The sequence below is a fragment of the Corvus moneduloides genome, chromosome 14, assembly GCF_009650955.1.
Source record: "Corvus moneduloides isolate bCorMon1 chromosome 14, bCorMon1.pri, whole genome shotgun sequence".
In the NCBI taxonomy this organism is placed as follows: Eukaryota; Metazoa; Chordata; class Aves; order Passeriformes; family Corvidae; genus Corvus; species Corvus moneduloides.
Genome location: NC_045489.1, coordinates 17,868,725 through 17,888,378, shown reverse-complemented (window position 1 = coordinate 17,888,378; position 19,654 = coordinate 17,868,725). Strand labels below are relative to the sequence as shown.

The 19,654-nt window shown below is 45.8% G+C and overlaps 1 protein-coding gene across 1 annotated transcript in view; it reads left to right on the top strand.

The window, feature by feature from the left end:
- The window catches only part of TRPC5 (transient receptor potential cation channel subfamily C member 5), a 96,676-nt gene extending 82,205 nt beyond the window's left edge, over window positions 1-14,471 (top strand). Inside the window, exons 8-11 of the mRNA XM_032124104.1 lie at window positions 3,769-3,975; window positions 4,128-4,169; window positions 5,823-5,912; window positions 6,604-14,471. Coding sequence (XP_031979995.1) covers window positions 3,769-3,975; window positions 4,128-4,169; window positions 5,823-5,912; window positions 6,604-7,338 — 1,074 coding nt within the window. The 3' untranslated portion in view covers window positions 7,339-14,471. The remainder of the gene's footprint in view (window positions 1-3,768; window positions 3,976-4,127; window positions 4,170-5,822; window positions 5,913-6,603) is intronic.
- Window positions 14,472-19,654: the final 5,183 nt, after the last annotated feature.

Below are 19,654 nucleotides of genomic sequence, written 5' to 3'. Positions count from 1 at the left end.
CAGCACAGGTCCGGGAGGATCCTGTACTCACTGCTCAGATTCAGGCACCTCCCAAAAATGTGTCTCTTGCCCAGGGGCCAGCAGTCACTGGGGAGACACCCCAAACCTGGAGCACGTCTGGTGGGGCCACATTCACAGCCTGTGCAAGGACTGATGTCCTGGCTGTAACTCACAGCTGCTCCAGGTTTGAACTGGGCACAGAACAGATACTGAAGTGGTTTTTTGGTACTCAGCACAGGGAGGAGAGTTCAGGGAGCTGTAGCTTTGTGTGGGGATTTTACTGCTTACGGCACTAAGGAGAGCTCTAACCAAGAAAATGGTGGTTTCCTGGCACACAAAGACATTGTCAGTAAAAGTGAAGTGGCTCTTTGCTATATATTTCCAACACAAAACTGCTGCCAGGAGCTCTCATCTGATTTGCTCAGGTTCGAAAAACATCAAGGTGAATAATTGAGACAGGCTGAGTTTGTAAACCCTGGGGGATTTGCAGCAGCAGAACAGACAAGGGAAGAAAAGATACTTCGAGCTTTGTACAGAGGGTCTGCTCTGTCTTTTAAGAGAGGTTACGGTGCATTTGTTGACTGAGACAGCACAAGAAGAAATACAGGTGGGGTGAAGCCAGCATCCCCCAGCCTCACCCACAGACACACTTAAACCAACAGGGATTTGTTCAGACCAGCCTCAAAACTTCCCAAGGGAAAAGTCCTGCTGAGCTTCACAGCACTCAGCCCCTAGGAAAGCCCTTGTAGTCACAGAATCCGGGATGGTTTGGGTTGAGATCACCCTGCCATGGGCAGGGACACCTTCCATGAGACCAGGTTGCTCCAAGCCCTGTCCAGCCTGGCCTGGGACACTTCTAGGGATGAAGTGTCCCATCCAGCTATTTTAAAATGAAAGAACAAAAAGTAAAAAAAAACACCCCACTTTGTGCAGAAAAGCTTTTTTAGCCCTTTCCCTCCTTTCCCGGAAACAAATTTGCAATCCCCAAGGTAGAGGATTGCCTTACCTTCCTCTTCAAACAGCATCCGACAGCCGCTGCCAAACTGCGTCTGCCCAGGACCGGCCCTTTCAGAATGTGCTGAAGGAAACTGCTGCCAAGTCACAGCTCCTGATCCCACCACTGACACCTTGCCTTTGATGGACCTTTGTAGAGGGGAAGGGTGGATTTATCACAGAATATCACAGAATATGCCGAGTTGGAAGGCAGCACATTCACACCTACTCCTGTGCTGACAAAGAATTTAAAAGATACGTCTCTATCCAAAATAAACCTTTGCACTCTCCTTCGGTTCCTGCCCTGCCCGGAGCTCCCCAGCTGCCCCAGGCAGTGCTGCCAGGTATCTGGAGGTCCTGCTCAGCCCCAGCAGGGCTGTGTAATTCAACCCTGGGCTCATGCAGCTCTTTCCCTAGGAAATGCTGTAGGTGCTCAAACCAGCAACATGCAGCTGCCCCTGGGCTTTTCCTGGTAGTGAGCAGGGGAGGTTTAGCTTGGATATCAGGAAAAATTCCTTCTCCCAAAGAATCGTCAAGCACTAGCATAGGCTGCCCAGGGCAGTGGTGGGGTTTCCATCCCTGGAGGGATTTAAAAGGTGTGTGGATGTGGCACTTGGGGACAGGGGTTAGTGGTAGCCCTGGGGAATGGTTGGACTTGATGATCTTAGAGGGCTTTTCCATGATAACTGGAAAATACTGTAATATCTAATGCTATATCCAAGTGAAGCACAGAAAGTGCAGCTCAGGCCCCTTCTCTGGGGATAGATTTGCTCTCCCCCCTCTCTGGTCCCTCTGGGCTCACCTGGCCTGCAGTGCCCATCTTTCCTCTTTTTTCAGCTCAAGCTGCCCACACCTGGAAAGGTCCAGGTGGAAAGATGGGCATGAGGGAGCTTTTAGGTGCAGGGAGCAGCCAGCCCTGCTTCTGGAAGGGGCTGGGGCAGCTCTACCTGTGACTGGGAGCAGTTGATAGGCAGGAGTTGTCCTGTGGGCTGGCGGGTAGAGACAAAAGAACTAAAAATGAGCAGGAGTTGGTCGTCTTCATTTTTTTTTTTTTATGGTGGCAGTTATTCCTTCTGCTACAAACTGCATTTTTTACTACCTAGAACTTCACTTCCAGCAGCACCAACCTGTGATACTTCACAGCAATGCTGCAGTTATGGGGTCTGATGGTGTGGGAGGAAAAAGGGCCGTGTCAGGCTGCACCTCTGAGTCTACCTATGGCTTGCTGTGGTAAATTGGCAGGGGATAATCATGTTCTCAGCTGGTTCAGACCATCTGCAGAGATTAATGTGCTCCTGGGCCGCTGAGACAGTCGTTCTAAATCGAAGGCTGCACATAATTTGAATACCTTACCAAAATGGAGTTCAGCTGCACCTCACTGTCAAAATGTGAGCATATTTTACCCGTGTCAGGGCGCTGGAGCATAGCCAGAGAGCCAGTGTAGTAATTTTTTGAGCATGATGTTCAGCCATATTTTATTAAACTCCCTGTCCTACACTTCAGTGCCTGCCTGCGAGAGCTGCAGCCCAGCACCCCGTGCTCAATAAGCTGCTTGTTCCAACCTCGCTGAAATCTCCTTGGGAAATTAAAGTCCTGCGTTGTCCTTTTCTCCCACCTTGCGTTGTTCCTTAGCCTGAATCATCGTGGCTTTGGTTTAATCTCGTGTCAGACACCGTTCAGGCAAACGCTGAGCAGCTGAAATGTCACAGCCATCAGCTTAGCACTGTCCTCTGCAGTGGTAACAGCACACAAATCCCCCATTTCGGTTCAGTGTACTGGTGTAAGCTGTGTTCAGCGCAAATCATTTCCCTCCCTTTTCTGCCTAATGTCAGAATTTCTGCAGAACACACAAAACAGGGGCGTTTTTTCAACTTTAAAACTAGCACAAAGCAGCACAAGATCTGTTTTGGATCTCTGGCTGCAGGGAGCTGCCTCTGCCCTGATGTTGGAGGGAATATGCTCTTTGTTACTGGGTTGGCTCCATGGACTAAATTGCAGAGAGTGCTCCTCAAATCCAGCTGTTTTGAAGTCTGTAAGGTCAGGCTCTTCCATAACTCAGCAGTCCTTTCCTGGGGACTGTACAGACCCTCTGTCTATCTGTGCAGCTCTAAAACGATGGTGTTAACTTCCCACCTCCACTTTGTTGGGTTGAAAAACACAAGGGCACAGCAAGCCATCCCCGTGATAACATAAATGCAAAAAAAACCCCCACCAACCTAAGAGTAAAATGTCTCTTGGCTTCTGTAAGGATAATGCAGAGGCAAGATGTAAAATACGGCACACATAAAATGTGTCATTTCCTTATAAGAGCAGAATTAATGGAGGCCATAAAAAACAAATCAAAAACCACTATGGAAGACCTTTTTCCCAGGGAAGAATATGAGAATTCATTGGGTTTAGACATGAGGAACAGTGGTTTGTGATAATAAAAGTGCTAGCAAAAAGCAAAATAAGAAATGCGTTTTCTTGCTTCTTGCATTGGTGAACTAATAAGCAGAACCTCTTAAGGACAAAGCTGGCCTCTAGCACATGGAATTCTCCTTGCTGGGTCTTGCTCTCCTCTCATTTCTCAGTGGCTGGTATTTTTTTACTCCAACTGCATTTCACACCAATTTTTTTAAGCCCACCCCCAGCAAGGGAGATGTAAGGAGTGATACTGCTCTGCCTGTGGCTGGAGAAATCCCTCCTTGCTCACTCCTCACCTCCTCAGCCGTGGGCACTGGCTCCAGGAACACCTGCCTGCAGCTCTTGATGGTCTCTGCCTTTGTCTCACAGGACCATGCAGATATCGAGTGGAAGTTCGCACGGACAAAGCTCTGGATGAGTTACTTCGATGAAGGTGCCACTCTGCCCCCTCCTTTTAACATTGTGCCCAGCCCCAAGTCGGTGTGGTACCTTTGCAAGTGGATCCACAACCAGCTGTGCCCAGGTGATGACTCTGACAATGAACAGAAGAGGCACGAAAACCTCAAAACATTCACAGTAAGGAGCTCACGGCTTTGCGCTTCATTTCTGGAGGGTGTTGGGCTGTGAGGGATCAGCAGAGGGTTGCTGGATCATAACTTGCTCAGAGCCATCAGGGGCTCTAAAGACAGGGCCAGACAGGTGACACCCCTATGCCTTTCTCTTTCCAGGAACGACACGCTGACAACCTGATTCAGAATCAACATTACCAGGTAAACTCTTGGGCACATAAAGCTTTTACCTGCTCTTTCTTTCTCCTCCTCATTTTCTAATACTTCAATTCTTGCTTGCTTCCAGAATATATTTTGATAAGTGTAGCTCCTCTAAGAGGATTTTGCTTATCGTGGATTAAAGCATTTCCTCATTGGAGGTGGATGGTTCAGTAAATCTGTCCTTGCCTTTCAGCCCCTCTGGAACAGTGGAAAACTTGCAGGTATCAGTGTGGCTGTGGAAGTCAAGGTCACATCCCCATTGGCATCAGGCTGTCAGGCCATCCTGATTAAAACTATTTCTGCAGCATTTTTGCACTCTTGAATTGTTCCTCTCTTGCTCTTTTGTGTAAAGTATCCCTGACTCAGACTGTGGTTGGGATGTTCTTTTGTTTGGGATGGCTCAGGAAAGGAGGAATGATTCCTTTGCTGAATCTTGCTGGTTTTGTTTATCCTCAGCTTGCCTGTCATCAAATACTCATTAAACTCAACCTACAAAAGGATGAAACTTTATTAAAAACACCAGCTTCAGCCCTTGAATTCAGTGGGATGTATTATGCCAGCATGCTGGAAGGAAAAAAATTCTCCAGAATGTTAGGTGGTACGTTAGGCTCCACTGCCAAAAGCCATTAGTAATTTGTCTTCCTGAAGACATCTCCTGCTTTCTGAAGAGCACTTTTATCTGAAGTTGGTGGTTAACATAATTAGTCACCTTTGACAACTGACATACGGTGCTTTCTGACTTCACAGCACAGCTTACGGCTGTGACATTGGGATCTCTTAAAAACCTCCCAGCAGAGCCTTGGTGCAGACACCATCTTCAGCTTGGTGGTGCTCAGACTTGTTTATGAAAGGGGGGAAATGCAGGGCAGGTCTGGAGTAGTCTCTTCCCTGCACACAACATGCACAAACAGCCTTGGTGTGTTTTGGCTGGCACAGATAAATGGACAAGCTCAAAGCACCAGCTTGCTTCTGTAAAGCCATCAGGGAGGGACATGAGCAGAGCAAAACGGAGCTTATCCAACCAAAACCATGGAGTGTAGCAAACAGGTAACACAGAAGAGTGAGAGTCCTTGGAGAAGTCACTGAGGTGTGATTTGACCCTTCCAGTGCTGCCCACAGATGGTGCAGCCATCCTGAAAAGAGTTTCTGCCCTTAGGGAACATGGTTTGAGGTGAATGTCCATTGTCCCATGGGGTCCTGGCTGTTCTTCACATTATTTATTGCTAACACAACCTCCTTGGCTTTCAAATACTTGATAAACCACCTTCAAATGCCAAATTCAGCCCATCAGGATACACAGTGTGCACACATGAGATTGGTAATAGTAAAAACTTTCAGCAGCTGAGTTAAAGAGCACATCTAAGAACTGCTTGGAGAGACCACTCCAAGAATTTTTTCTCAACACATACAAACTCCAGTACAAAATACCTGATTTGCCTTTAGTTAAAAACTGAGCATCCATAAGATGGAAGCTGTTTCACCCCTTCCCAAGGTTTGCTCTGCTTAAAAGGAAGCATTTTGTTTCTAGTGGTGAGTGATTTTTAGCCAGCAGAGTCAGGACAGCTGCTGTTGGCAAGAGCTCAGGGAAACACAGCAAGAACAGAGTTTGGGCTGAGCTAGCAATTGAATCACTTGGATTGTTTCCTATTCCAGGAAGTGATAAGAAATCTTGTGAAAAGATACGTTGCAGCAATGATAAGAACTTCCAAGACCAACGAAGGTTTAACTGAAGAAAACTTCAAGGTAATTTATTATTCCTCAACAATAATTTGTTTTATTAATTCAAACAGCCACTTGCAGAGTTTGCACTAACTTGTTACGGTGATTTGTGATGTGTGGAAATGGGATTATGAGTGGAGCTGGGAATATATCTGATGGGCCAGTGGGGTTTTTTGGGCAGAGAGAGTTATGATTGAGTGTCTTCTATATGATCACCTCCCAGATTTTAATATACAATGTGCTATGCAGACAAAAGCATTGGAAAAGGGTAGGAATGAAGTATGGGATTTGAATCAACATCACATTCCCAATCCTAATGCAGACAGAGCCAAAGAATAGGTTGGGGTTGATGGATATTAAGAACACTGACCAGCAAAGTTAAATTTGGGCCTATCAGCTAGACAGGATTCCTGCCAAATTGCAGCAGTTTTCCCTCCTCTATAACTCTTTTATCTGACTTTTTTGGAGGGGCAGAGGGTGGGCAGAGATCAACAGGGCCAGTCCCCAGCCTTTGGAGACAAAAAACCTTGTGAGGTCCCCAGTTCTCAGCACTACCAACACATCATTTTTGTGTGTTCCTGGACTTGGATGTGATGTTCTTGTGTGATTTGGTATCAGCCACTGGCACAACTGAACCGCCCTCCCGAGGGAATGTGGTCATTCCTTCATGTCAGATAAAGCTGCTGGGAGTAACTCCTGTCTCCTCTTGCCCCAGGAATTAAAACAGGACATCTCGAGTTTTCGCTATGAAGTTCTTGACCTCTTAGGGAACAGAAAGCCCCAGAGGAGGAGTTACTCTACCAGCAGCACAGAGGTGTCCCAAAAGGATGAAACAAATGAGGACGGTGCTGGAGAAAAATCCAGAGCCAAGAGCGTGTCTTTCAATGTAGCCAACAAAAAAAAGGACTTCAACGTATCTGCTCTGATTAAAACCATGTCTGGGATCAACATGGTGGAAGAGAAGCCAAAAAGCAATGGCATCAGCAAGCGCTCCTTTGTCCGGAACGGGAACAGAGTTCAGAGACTCTCCAGCTCCAAGAAGGAGTCCTTCAAGAGACTGGGCCTGCTCTTCTCCAAGATGAACGGCCACGTCCCTGAGCCCAGCTCAGAGCCCATGTACACCATTTCAGACGGCATCATTCAGCCACACTACATGTGGAAAGACATTAAATATTCTCCGATGGACAGAGAGAGGGAAGAGAATTGTTCCAAAAGTGAAATTAACCTCAATGAGGTGGCCTACAGTGGGAACACGAGACTTACGGGACAGAGCAAGGAGTGCCCTGTGGTTTGTACCAGCTCCCTTCACTGTGCTTCCAGTATTTGTTCCTCTAACTCCAAACTTATAGACTCGTCAGAGGATGTGTTTGATTCATGGGGAGAGGCCTGTGACTTGTTTATAAACCAGTGGAAAGATGGGCAGGAGGATCATGTCACCACCCGGCTCTAAGCAAAGCTCTCTTAACTCTCACTGGAAAACTCAGCCAAGTATTGGTAATTGTTTGCTCTCATCTGTTTCCTTTCTGTCCACAGGTGAAAAAAAAGTGTAAACCTACTTATGTTATAGCCTATTTTATAGCCATCTGCACCTTCTTTAATTTACTTTTTTTACACTCACTAATACTAAACTAAAGGTTTCATCGTTTATAAGGTCACCATACACCACAGGAATCCCTTTGGATGCAGTCTTAGTCTACAAACCCCACAGACTTCAGGCATGCAGGTGGCTGAGGAAAGGATTTCTCCAGTGCTCCCATCATCATCCCACCCCAGCTGGGTTTCAGTGCTGCTGTCCAACACCATTGGCTCTGCATCCTGCTCAGTTTTGCTCAACAACACAACCAGCTGGTGAGCAGGAGGCTGAGAATCACGCTGAAAATATTTTTTAAAAGGGTTTCAACCTACAACTGGGTTTTTTTGTTTCCTTTAAGCAATATGACTTCTGATTCTTTTGATGTGCTTGTTTTTTCAGGCCACTATATTAATATTGTGAATTGTTACTGAATATGAGACCCCTTTGATCATGCACCTGGAACATGTTTTTGTTGCTAACATATTTGCTTATTTACCTAATCTCCCTTTTGGGGAGCAGAAGGACCTTCCAATTAGGCTGACAGTGGGAGCCAGCACCTGGCCTTGCCTCCAACTTCTGTGTAGATGAACTGAAAAGAAAGCAACCCAAACCAACCCTGGCTGCTTGAAATACAAACCTCAAGAGTAGTTTCTAATGGGCTGAACCAAACCCCAGCTCTAAGCCTTGCCCTTATTTTGCAATTCCTAATCTTACTTCCAGTGCTGCATTCACTTTTTGCTGCCTCTCTGATGGGTGTCGGGCTTCAGGGGGAAAACCATCTCCTGAGGGAGAGCATCTTCCCTGGGCCCTTGAGCTGCAGATCTGAAAGGCAGCCTAGGCAAGAGCAGCTCCAGCTCTGCAGGTCCTTCTCTGAGGTGCAACAAAAAGGAATGTGGCAGGACGTGGTATCTTTTATTATCTTTTATTTCCCCAGCTGTGGGAGTGTCTGGACAGAGCTTGGCACTGTCACTGCTGTTGTCCCAGGGAGCATCAGAGAGGGGGAGAAGACAACCCCATCAAGGGCAAGGTGGTCGAATTCTTAACAGGGGTTTCAGGGGGGTTTATTTTTATTTTAATTTTTTAACAGTGGGATACTTGAACTTTCTTCTGCAGTGTTGCTAAGGAACACAGATGATTGGCACTCAGCACCACCTCGGAGCTGTTCTTGGTCAGCTGCTTCCTTGGAGGAAGCAAGTCCTGCCCAGGAACTGGGGAATGGCTTCATTCCTGCCCTCGTGCAGGGCTCTGCTCCCAGGAGGGGTTATTGAGCTGCAGCATTTCCCCAGGGTGGCTGCCAGCCATCACCTCACCTGGGAACGGGCTTGTGAATTGCCTCTGGAGAAACATAATGCTGGAAAATCTACACCTGCCACTGGAGTGGGTCAGATTTCACCAGCAAGGGGCATGAGCAGCTCTGCTGGCAGCAGGGAGGGTCAGGAGCAGAAGGATAAGAGATGCTGGGGCACCTGCAGCTGGACACTGCCCAAGTTTTAAACCTGGCTCCCTCCTCTCGTGAAGGAAACTCTCCTTGTGGGGTTTTTCCTTTGGGCACTTGTGCAGCTTCACCCAGAAAGCCCAGTGGAGCACAGAGAGAAATGTGAGTGATGCAGCAGCTCCTGGGGCAGAGCTGAGGTGCCAACACCCTGGACTCATGGAAGAGTTCAGTGCAGACCTCAGGGTGGAGACTGTGGCTCCAGGCCAGCCCTGTTTGAGATAAATCAGCAGCAAGGAGCAGAGACTCAAAAACGTTTCTGTATTCCTTGCTTATAATGACACCAGCCTTGTTACCAGCAGGCAGTGTAAAACCCCAAATATTTAAGCCTCTGGATGTGTTAGTTAAGGCAGAGTGAAAGGCATTTTTGTATCAACAGATTTCAGGCTTTCACACTAATTGCAGGGTTAGAGTTGTCTTTGAAAACTGCATTTCCTCTTCGTTCATGGAAGGCTGAGCAAACTGACATTGGTGGTACACAAGGAGACTTGCAAAACCCGAGGGTGGGGAGCAGCTTGCTGATCATTCCATGAGGAAATCCAGCACCCCTGGCTGAAGGGGCAGATCCATTGATAGGGGAGAGCCACAGTCTGAACACCCCAAGGCAGTGCTCACAATAAAAGCCCCACAGGTCAATAAACCAAACTGAGCACGTTTCTGCCAAGATAAACGTTAGCAGGAGCTGCTACAGGGGGGTGAACTCGAATCCTTTGATGCCTCACCTAACCCACACTGCAGTCTATGAACTCTACTTGACGTGGGGCCAGCAAATCTTTGTGGTATTTCCTGGGTAAGGAGTAAGAATGAAAACAATTCAAGTACAGTTATGCAGATTACATCAGCTGGGCTTGAAAGCGGGCCAGAAACAGGGTTTATAATCCTTGGACAGCGGAAAGGCTCTTAAGTGTTCCATGAGAACAAGCACACAGCCGCTGGTGACGCTCACATGGTGTAATTCGAATGCATTACCAGGTACAGACAACACAAAGAAATGGAATTAACTCTGCAGTGCTGCCCCCAAAAATGTAAAAATCCCTTCCCTGTGTGAGTCACGTTCCCCTGCTGTGTCCCGAAAGGGCAGGGGTGGGAGCTGCCACATCGCAGTGGCACGAGGGGTAACAGATCTGCAAACCCCCAGTGCTGTGCTAAAGGGGGAGATGCTTCACGTGGCTCCTTGGCTGGGGCTCCCCTGGGCTTTGTTTCATGACTGAGATCCTTCCTTGCTCCCAGCTACGAGTGAGTCTGAGCTGACTTTGGAATGCAACACAAATATTTGATTTGGCTGCGATTAATACACGTGTCCAGGAGTTTGCAAAACTCAAATTGGTCCCCCAAAAGGCAAAATTCTCTTTGATTGCATCTATGCATCCCTGTTGATAGCAATAGACTTTGGAGCAGCTGTGAATTATTATTATGCTAAAACAGGAGCTTCAGGGGAGTGAAATTGAAGTAGCTTCTGAAAAATACATTTGATTAAAAAAAAACCCCAAAAAAACCAGGTTTTGCTTAATTCACTTGCAGTCACAGTATTTGGGACTTCGCCAGTATTTTTCTGCTTTCAATTGCTCAAAAAGAAAACATGTTTTAGTGAAAGTTATTCTTTCCCTCAGAGAAATGAGTGAATGAGCCCTGTGCTGTCTCTGCAAGGGCCAGGGTAGGAGCTGATGGGACACTGAGTTTCTCCTGTGAGGAGTTAAACTTTTCCTTGGCTCAGCTGGTTCACACCTGGCCTTTATTCTGTGGGCTTCAAGAAGGATCCCTGGACATAATGCAAGGAGTTTGGAGTTAGGAGTAACTGAGATCTCAACCACTTACCCTTTCTTAGGTTTCTTGCTCTTGAAGTTGCATGTTTTTCTCACCTCCCATCCCAGTGTCATTTTCACATGGCTTTTTAAGGCAGCACACCTGCAAATGGTCATGGAATGGTTTGGGTTGGAAGGGACCTTAAAGTTCTTGTTCCAACCCCCCTGCCATGGGTAGGGACACCTTCCACTAGGCCAGGCTGCTCCAAAGCCCTGTCCTTGGACACTTCCAGGGATGGGGCATCATCACCAATTTAAAAGGTAACAAGTAACACCCAGGGTTAAGCATTTAATAGAGCTGGGAGGTGTTTGTACTCAGGTCAGAGATTACATAAATTGCTTCAGAAACAAGAAATTAACTGAACTATCTGTGCAGGTTATTTGGAAAACTGCATTTGTACATCGCTCACTCACTGGTAAATATGTAAATACTCCTGTGTTTGTACCTGTGTCCCCTCAGAGGAAGCATGGGCAGTGTCAGAGCCAGGAGGGAGCTCAGCTCCACTCCCCGCTCTGCCTCTGCCTCCCCTGTGACCTTGGGCAAGTCACTCAGCCTCTCGAATGCCTCAGTTTCCCCATCTGTAAAATAGGGATAATAATACTTACCTACCTCGCAGGGGGGGTTAGTTCATTATTTATAAGCACTTTCAAATTTAAAGGCGCTATATACAGTCAGTAGTTAATATTGGTAGCAGTAGTATGTACTTTTATTTTCTTACAACTAATTCAGGTTAGGATGTAACTGTATGTCTGTTATGATAATTTTCCATGTAGGAAACTCGCATGGTTTCCCCATGAAGGGAATTTAGGGGACTTCTGCAGTAGACAGAGAGCAGGAGCAGCATACCCTGGAAGCCTAAATTCTGACACCTTTACTTTTGTGATTTATGCCTCACCCTTAATGTCACCTTCCTGTATTTGTGTTCCATCCCTTTCCTGACAGTCCATGTAACACGATTTTTAGCAGAAACAGCCACTGTAAATATCAAGAATATTTAAATAAATATATTAATGTATGAACATAAACCCTTACCTTTAAAAGAGGTTAAAATTGGTTGGTACAACAGCATTTTAAGCATGGGGGGGCTCCACAGGCAGCTCAGCACTGGTGCACAGCGGGATACCGGGGTAGGGCTATAGGAAAATGTCACATTATCACCTCTGTAATAATCAGTTTTCACCCCATCACTGGCAAGGACAACTCACCTGGGTGTCACAGGAGGGCAAAGGGAGGCTGGGACTGGAGCAGGGTGGCCCTGCTGCCTGTTCTGCCCCAGGAGAGGTGAAGGCAGCTCCCGGACACTCAGCCCTGGCAGCCGAGTGTGGCTGCTGGAGGAGCCTGGACAGCAGGAAACTGCATCCCTGACAGGGGCTCCTCACCCTGATTTCTCTGTACAATGTTCTTTAGTGCTCTCTCTGGATAAAGGTCTTTGGTTTGAGCGAGAGGAGCTCTGAGATGGGACTGGCAGGGTAAGGGCACTCTGAGCTCCCTGCCAGGAACAGGAGCACTTGCAGGTCCCTGCACTGGGGACCTGGATGTTACTGACAGGGCAAGCAGGGATATCTGCACAGTCAGCAACAGTGTGAGCAAGGATCTGAATTACCTCTGGGTTTTCTAGCAGCTGGAAACCACACAAGCACCCACTGCTCTCACACCATTACGTGTTTGTCTCGCTGCCCCTCCCAGATTCACTTTGATGTTGCTACTTTCCTTTTCAAAAGGCCAAAATCCCAAAGAAAAGCATATTTCAGTTAACCAGGAGGAGGTTCAGCGTTGATTTAACTCCTGGCTGAGTTCCTCTTTAACCTGTGAACTCATCCTGCAGTGTCCAATCCTGTCCCACAGACACAGAAAGCTCTGTGCAGCCTCAGAGGCTGATTCCCAAAGGAACAGGAACCCCCTCGCACCTCTGCTGCAATTCCACACACAGAACAGCAAAAAATCAGCAAAAACATCTGAACCACCAGGGCTGCCTACAGTTAATGAAAGTTGTCACTTCACTGAGAACTCCTGGAGTTGTTTTTGGGGTGGATGCACTGCAGGAACCTCTTCCTCTCAAGAGGGACTTCCAGGCCCTCCAGCACAGCAGCCCCAGCTGAGGGAGGGGACAGGGCTGGTCACACCTTCCCAGGTGGGCTAGAAGCATCAGGCACTCTAATTAATAGCATGGTAAAATTAATTGGAATCAGTGAGCCTGTGGTGGATAATAAATCCACTCACTGGAGAGGCATCTAAAATAAACTGTCCCCCAGCAGAATCTGCAGTTTTCAGTGAATGCATGACTTGAAAGAGCTAGAAAGTCACTCCCTTACTGGATTTTTTGGGAGGAGATAAAGAAAACTTTGGGCATTTATAATTTGATTAAATTTCATTTTCACACTTCTTTCCCCATTTCGGGCCCTTTTTACAAAAGAGTAATTTCTATAGTATTCATATGACTACCTCCACCCAGACCCACTACTGCTCTGGAGGCAATTCCTGACCACGCACCATTGTTTTAAAAAGAAAACATGTTTCATCTAAAGAAGTATACTTAAAAAGCAAAAGCATTTGATCCTTATCCTCCAAACCTTTGATAGCGTTTTGTGCTTCAGGGAAACACTTCCACCGGCTCTGGTTTTTTTAAGGTGTGCAAAGCAAAACAAAAACCCCAGCCATAACAAAAATAGAGCTCAAACCACCCCCAGCTTTAGCTCTAATTCATTCCTTACATGCAGAATCATGGCTTGGGCAGGAAGAGACCTCTGGAGATCCAGTCCAACCCTCTGCCAAGGGGGGAGGCTCCTGACAGACCCTTCTCCATCAACACCCACCCACTACAGACACCAGTGCAGCCTGTCCCCCCTGGCTACCCCATCCCTGCTCAGCATGGCCTATTTTGGGGATGTTTTCTCTTTTCCCCTCCCACTGCAAGAATTTCCACATCAGCAGCACCTCCTGAGGCAGCAGAGATGCTGTGCTCAGGGCTCAGATGTGCCCTGTGCAGGAGCTGACAGAACACTGTGATACCTTTAGCCAACAGAGTGAGAGGCCTTTTGACTATAAATAGTTGTTTTTCAGCAAGGGGGCACTTTTGGGTCTATTTTTCTGGGTATTGTACAGTTATTTAAAAACTACTGAGGGTGTTTATAAGGCAGGGCTGGGGGCTACAGGGCTAAGGATTTTGAGAAGCAAAAGACAGTAGTAGATGCTTAAGTACTCTATTTTCTATATGGGAGCCCTGGAGACCCAGGCTGACTCTGCAAACAGTTTTTTTAGCAATCAAGTTTTATTGTCAGATTAAGTCTTCATTAATAAAAAAAAAAGCAACCACAGGAACAGCCTTCACACCCGAGAGTATTTTAAAATGCCCTTTTATTTCATGGAATAAAAAAGGTGAGGCAACACCCCCCCCCCCCCCAATTCTTTATTTTAGTTTTGCTCAAAAACTCAAAGGCCTTTTCCAGGCAAAAAAGCTTTTAGATGTTGTAAGAATTTTGTGTATGCAAAGACAGAATCGGGACCTCAGAATCTGCCAGTTGAGTGGTAATAGCCTCCCCTGGAGAAAAGGGGGAGAAAAGGGCAAGAGCAAAAAGCAAAAACAGATGCTTAGTTTTATGTACTTTTCTACTTGCATCTCTTCCGTCCGTAGTGCAGACTCCATGTCAGACCCTCGTATAACCTGTACAAAATGAAACAATGTACATAACAAATAAAATTATTTATTTTATGTGTATTTTTAGCTTAACTGTAAACTGAAAAAAAAAATAAAAAGCATTTAATTTTTTTCCCAAAAATGTAAGCCTCTTGAAAAAATCAAGGTGTTTCTACCTTTTCAGATGTAACATTTCCAGCTGCCTATTGATAATAAACATTTATGAACAGCAACAGATCTGACATTTCAGAGTTTTTAACAAACAAGTGCAGCACAGACTTCTCAAGGGCTGTCAGTGGTCAGAGGAGCACTTAAGGGCTCTGATTCTATAGAGAATTTGTTGGTATTTTAATAACAAAAGACATCTCACAGTCCTGCTTACCTCCAGTGAAGCTGGTCACCCAAATTTGAGCAAGAGCTGCACAACACCTGGCTGGGGGAAAAAAAACCCCAAACAACCCCAAAAATATTCATTATATCTTGGCTACAACAGAAAATAGCAACGCACTAGAAGTGTTGGCAAATAAAATTCACCACATGAATGCAATTACTCCTGTACAGGAAAGTCTAAGTAAGCGTAATTTCCTTTTAATTTGCTCCCCAAAGATATCCTCAGACCAGCACAACTGCATTGGCCACACAATTAGCAATATAGCTAATAGTGTAAGGGAGTCATTAAGCAACAACTTATAACTGTATTAACATAATTTGCTCATGGAAAGCTGTCCTCCAGCAAATCTCATTAAACTCCTGGAGATACATTTCAAAAGGCTTCCATCTCTGACCAGAGGCTTTTGGTCAAGCTTCCAGTAAAACAAGAGTTTCCATGAGTTAAACCATGGCAATATCCCTTTCCTTGGAATGCAGAAGATTCCTGCACAAGGGAGGCAATGTGGACACACAAATTGACACTGACCCTGGCAAAAGCTGTGCAAAATCCAGGACCTCAGGGATCCCCTGTTGCAGAAACTTAAATATTCACATAAAAACAAAAGGCTGCACTATTTTTCTTTTCAGTAGACAAGGTCTTTTTGCAGCTGGGTGTGCACATTCCCACTCACATCAGAAAGCTAAAAGTTCAGAGTTCAGGCACAGTGAATCCCCGGTTGTGCTTCTTATTCCAGAAACAGGGGCTGAATTTCACCTGACAGGGATTTCCACCCCCTCCATGTCCCTGCAAAGCCAGGGAGTGACTCAGCACTGGAGCAGATTGCCCAGAGAGGGTGTGGAGTGTCCCTCACTGGAGATATTCCAGAAGCACCCGGACACAGTCCTGTGCCCTGTGCTCTGGGATGACCCTGCCTAAGCAGGGAGGTGGCACCAGAGCCCCTCCCAAGCTGACCCATTCTGTGGAGAAGCTTTGCAGTAGATTTTATTTCCTTTTAGTTGCGCTTCCTGAAAAGTTACACAAATCACACATTCACATAATCACTGCAAGTGTAAAAATAAGCATTTTTTGCTTTCAGCTATGACAAATATTAACAAAGTATTGGTTTAAACAGAGTTAGAAACCACATGTCTACAATTGATTGGAAAATGAAAATAGAGGGGAATTAGGGAACAGGAAAAATACAGAAGGAAAGGATAGAGAGAGTTGCATGGTCCATTAATTTCAGCATTAGAGGATATTCCACTTTCTCTTAAAAGTTCTTTTTCTCTAACCCAACAAAGTCAAGCACTTACCACAGCTATCAGCACAGACTGACCCTTACCTTGAGTCACAAGCACCCCAAAGCTTGTGGCAAAATGCTCACCTGCTCCAGGGAAGGCAAGATTTAGCACCTGGAATAAAAATACTGCCATAAACTGAGCCTAAGAGATAAAAGCACCCTGTTAGGCCTCAGGCACCTGTTTTGGGGCTGCAGATCAGCCCACTTGCAGGGAGGACTGGGCTCCAGTCAGTGCCTGGAACGCGCTCTGAGCTGTTTCCTATGTGCTGCAGCCCAGCTGACTGTGAAATCTGGTAAGCAGCAGTGACTAGAAGCTTCTAGATACAGGCCTGCCCTGCAAAATTTAATCTCTGATCTTATTTCAAAGCTATAAAGTCCTGGTTCAACGGTTTTATCTTCCTCCCTTATGAAAAAAGCAGTTACTTGGAATTCTGGGTCTGGATTTATACGTCGAGTATCTTCCATATATAATGCAGCCTTTGATGGTGTAATTTTATAAAAGAAAAAGGTATCCCAGCAGCACTGCTGAGAGAAATGGAACCTAAGAGTGAAATAAAAAAAAGCCAACAGAGCCAGAAAAACAACTTTCTGTAGGAATTGGTTTGGTTACGTGACCAAGGGGAAAACAGCACAGGAGCATTAGCAGGAGACAGCCCAGCAGGCCAACGCTGCTGGCAGGCAGCAGCAGCAGCAGCACGGGCTCTCCCTACAGTACTTGTAATTATCTTCAATGAGAGATGGATTTGACAGTCCCAGAGACATCAGAGAGATGCCATCAGCAGTGATGCAGTGGCTGTCAGTGCAGGACTGGTGCTGACACAGGGCACAGGCTGGGCACGGCCCCGGGGGTGACACAGCACCTCTGCCAAGCACCAGGCTTGGGGCTGACTGTGCACCGAGGGGTGCTGAGGTGACACAGCCACTCTGGAGTCTGGCATCACGCAGCAAACACAGACTGGAGCCTGCTCCTGCTAAGGGCAGCAAGGTTTGCGGGTTTAGAGATTGAAAGAAATACTTAATCATACAAGAAGCCACACCCCAGAGCACAAAAACTGGGGTTGGTCACTGCTTTGTTCATCCTGCAGCTTCAGAAGAATCACAGAACCATTCAGGTTGGAAAAAACCTCCAAGACTGAGTCCAACCTGTGACTGATCCCCACTCTGCTGCCAGCCCAGAGTGCTGAGTGCCACATCCAGCCTTCCTTGGACACCACCAGGGATGGGGACTCCACCACCTCCCTGGGCAGCCCCTTCCAATGTGTAACAACCTTTTCCATGAGAAATTCTCCCTGATGTCCAGCCTGAGCCTCTCCTGGCACAGCTTGGGCCGTGTCCTCTGTCAGGGAGGAGAGGCTTGGCTCTGGGGCTCACATGGAGGGAGAGCACTCCATGGTGCAGCCAGTTCACAGATCTTCCTGCACAGCCTTCAGGGGTCAATTTAATTTGAGCCTCTGCCTTTCATCTATAAAAACACAGTGAAGGAAAGGAGGTGGCAAGCATGACTAGTGGAAACTTGGCTGCATGACTCTTCTGTTCTCCCTTTTAAAGGCTGAAAAGCCATCCACAAAAAAAATAAACAAAAAAAACCCCCACATTCCAGGAACAAATCTTTGCTTTAAAAATTTACTATTAGGAAACATGATTCAAAAAGCTCAACAGAGAACGAAAACAAAATTTAAAAACATCGATCTGCAGAAAAAAAGAATAATTCCAAACAGAAATCAATACTCAGATATTTTCCATCCTTCTAACTAAAGATAAAATATGGTTATGGCTTCAAGTTCTATCCCAATACCCCCAGTCACAGCAATACTGCTGGGCACGAAAAACACAGAGCACTGGTCTGGTACCAAACTGTAACAGCAATAATTAAACTAAAACGTGTGCCAAACAGGTCTGGAAAATCACCAGGCTGCCACTGAGTTCCTCACCAAAAAAAAAGACCCCAGACCCACATCTTGGAACATGCATAAACCCCTACAAAAAAAAAATCCCCCAAACCTCCAACCTCTCAAACCAAGCTCCGGAACTCTGCGTAATCTTGATGTGAATTATCCCACAGCCCCTGAAAAAGCTGATTAGCCACAAACCCAGGAATATTGTGAGCACAGGGACGCTGCAGCCAGAGCTGGCAGTCTCCAGCTGAGGAGAGGGCTGAAGCACAAAGCAGGTCAGCTGTGGTTTGGGCAGAGCTGTGGCTTTTTGGCAGCTGTTTCAGTCAAAGGCTGTAGAGCTGTTGTACTGCAACACAGCTCTGGGAAACAGAATTGAAATAAAAGACTCCAGCAATCACTTAAATTTCTGTACTATTCTGAGCTCTTTTGCTGTTAATAAAGAGGTGGCATTTCCTATCCATGGAGAGCATTCATCAGCCAGCTCCAGGACACACTGAGAACTCCTCCCCACAGTCCCTACCTGCTAGTTGAAAAAAGCAGATTTTGAGCCTTAACAGCCCTGGCAAAAAAATACATAAAATGAGTCACAGAGGCACCTCTGTATATCAAATCCATAAATGAGTTAACTGACTACATATGACATTATTATATCAATTAATTTTCACATATATTGAAGTGGCCAACAATGGTCAACAGTTGCCATGGTTTATGGTGCAAGCAAAACCATGCCATAAACAGAACTCTCTACCAGAATTATCAGCTTTTCCAATTAAAAAAAAAAAAAAAAAAGTTGACTTCCAGAGACAGACTAATACCAGAAGATAAAACACCAACACTGTGCTGTGCTAACCATGTGTGCAAAAAAAAAAAAGCAAGGCTGTCTCAGTGACAGTGGAAGAAATGAGGCATAACTCCTAACTAAAGCCTGAAAGGGGAAGATATTCCCTTCAGTGCTTGACAGCCACTGCTTGGGATATGACAGATGGCACCTGAGACTGAGGTGGAAACACTCTCCCTGACTCCAGCATTGAGACCATACTTCTCAGGTCAGTGCCACTTTAAAGTCAATAAAATAAATCACAGGCTTTACTAGTTGCTTGAAGAGGTTAGGCTAGTGAATGCTTTTTCAGAGAAAAAGAAGAAAACCCCCTCATAGTATTTTCTCCAAAGAAAATCTGTGCAAGTCAAGTGCTCCTCCAGAAGCAGGAACACAAAGGCCACCTGTTACTTCATAAACAATTTTGTGTAAATGTTTTGTTTTAAAAACAGCACAGCAGCTCAAAATCAAATTAGCTATTCAGGGATCATTTTCATCTTGCTTTGACTTTTTACCTGGCTGCTCCATCTTGAAAAGCCATTATTAAATTGCCAAATTAAATGTACAGCAATTAAAAATTGGAGGAGACAAACTTAAAGCTGAGCTTGCAGCCTGCCCTCCCATTACAGAGTTACATTATCAACACCAACAGTGCTACATGAATTTAAGTCAAAAATGTAACAAGCCACTTTTCTCTACTGTTTTTGCTTCCAGGGTTACTTAAACTGGATACCAAAGGAAATACAATATTTTCCCCTCCCAGTTCTGCAGTTAATATCTTTTTCACCACCACCTAGCTATACACAAAGGAAAAATGATTTTTAGAAAATCACTGAACAGTAGAATGGGCCAATAGAGTTGATTTAAATTTTGTGTAAAATG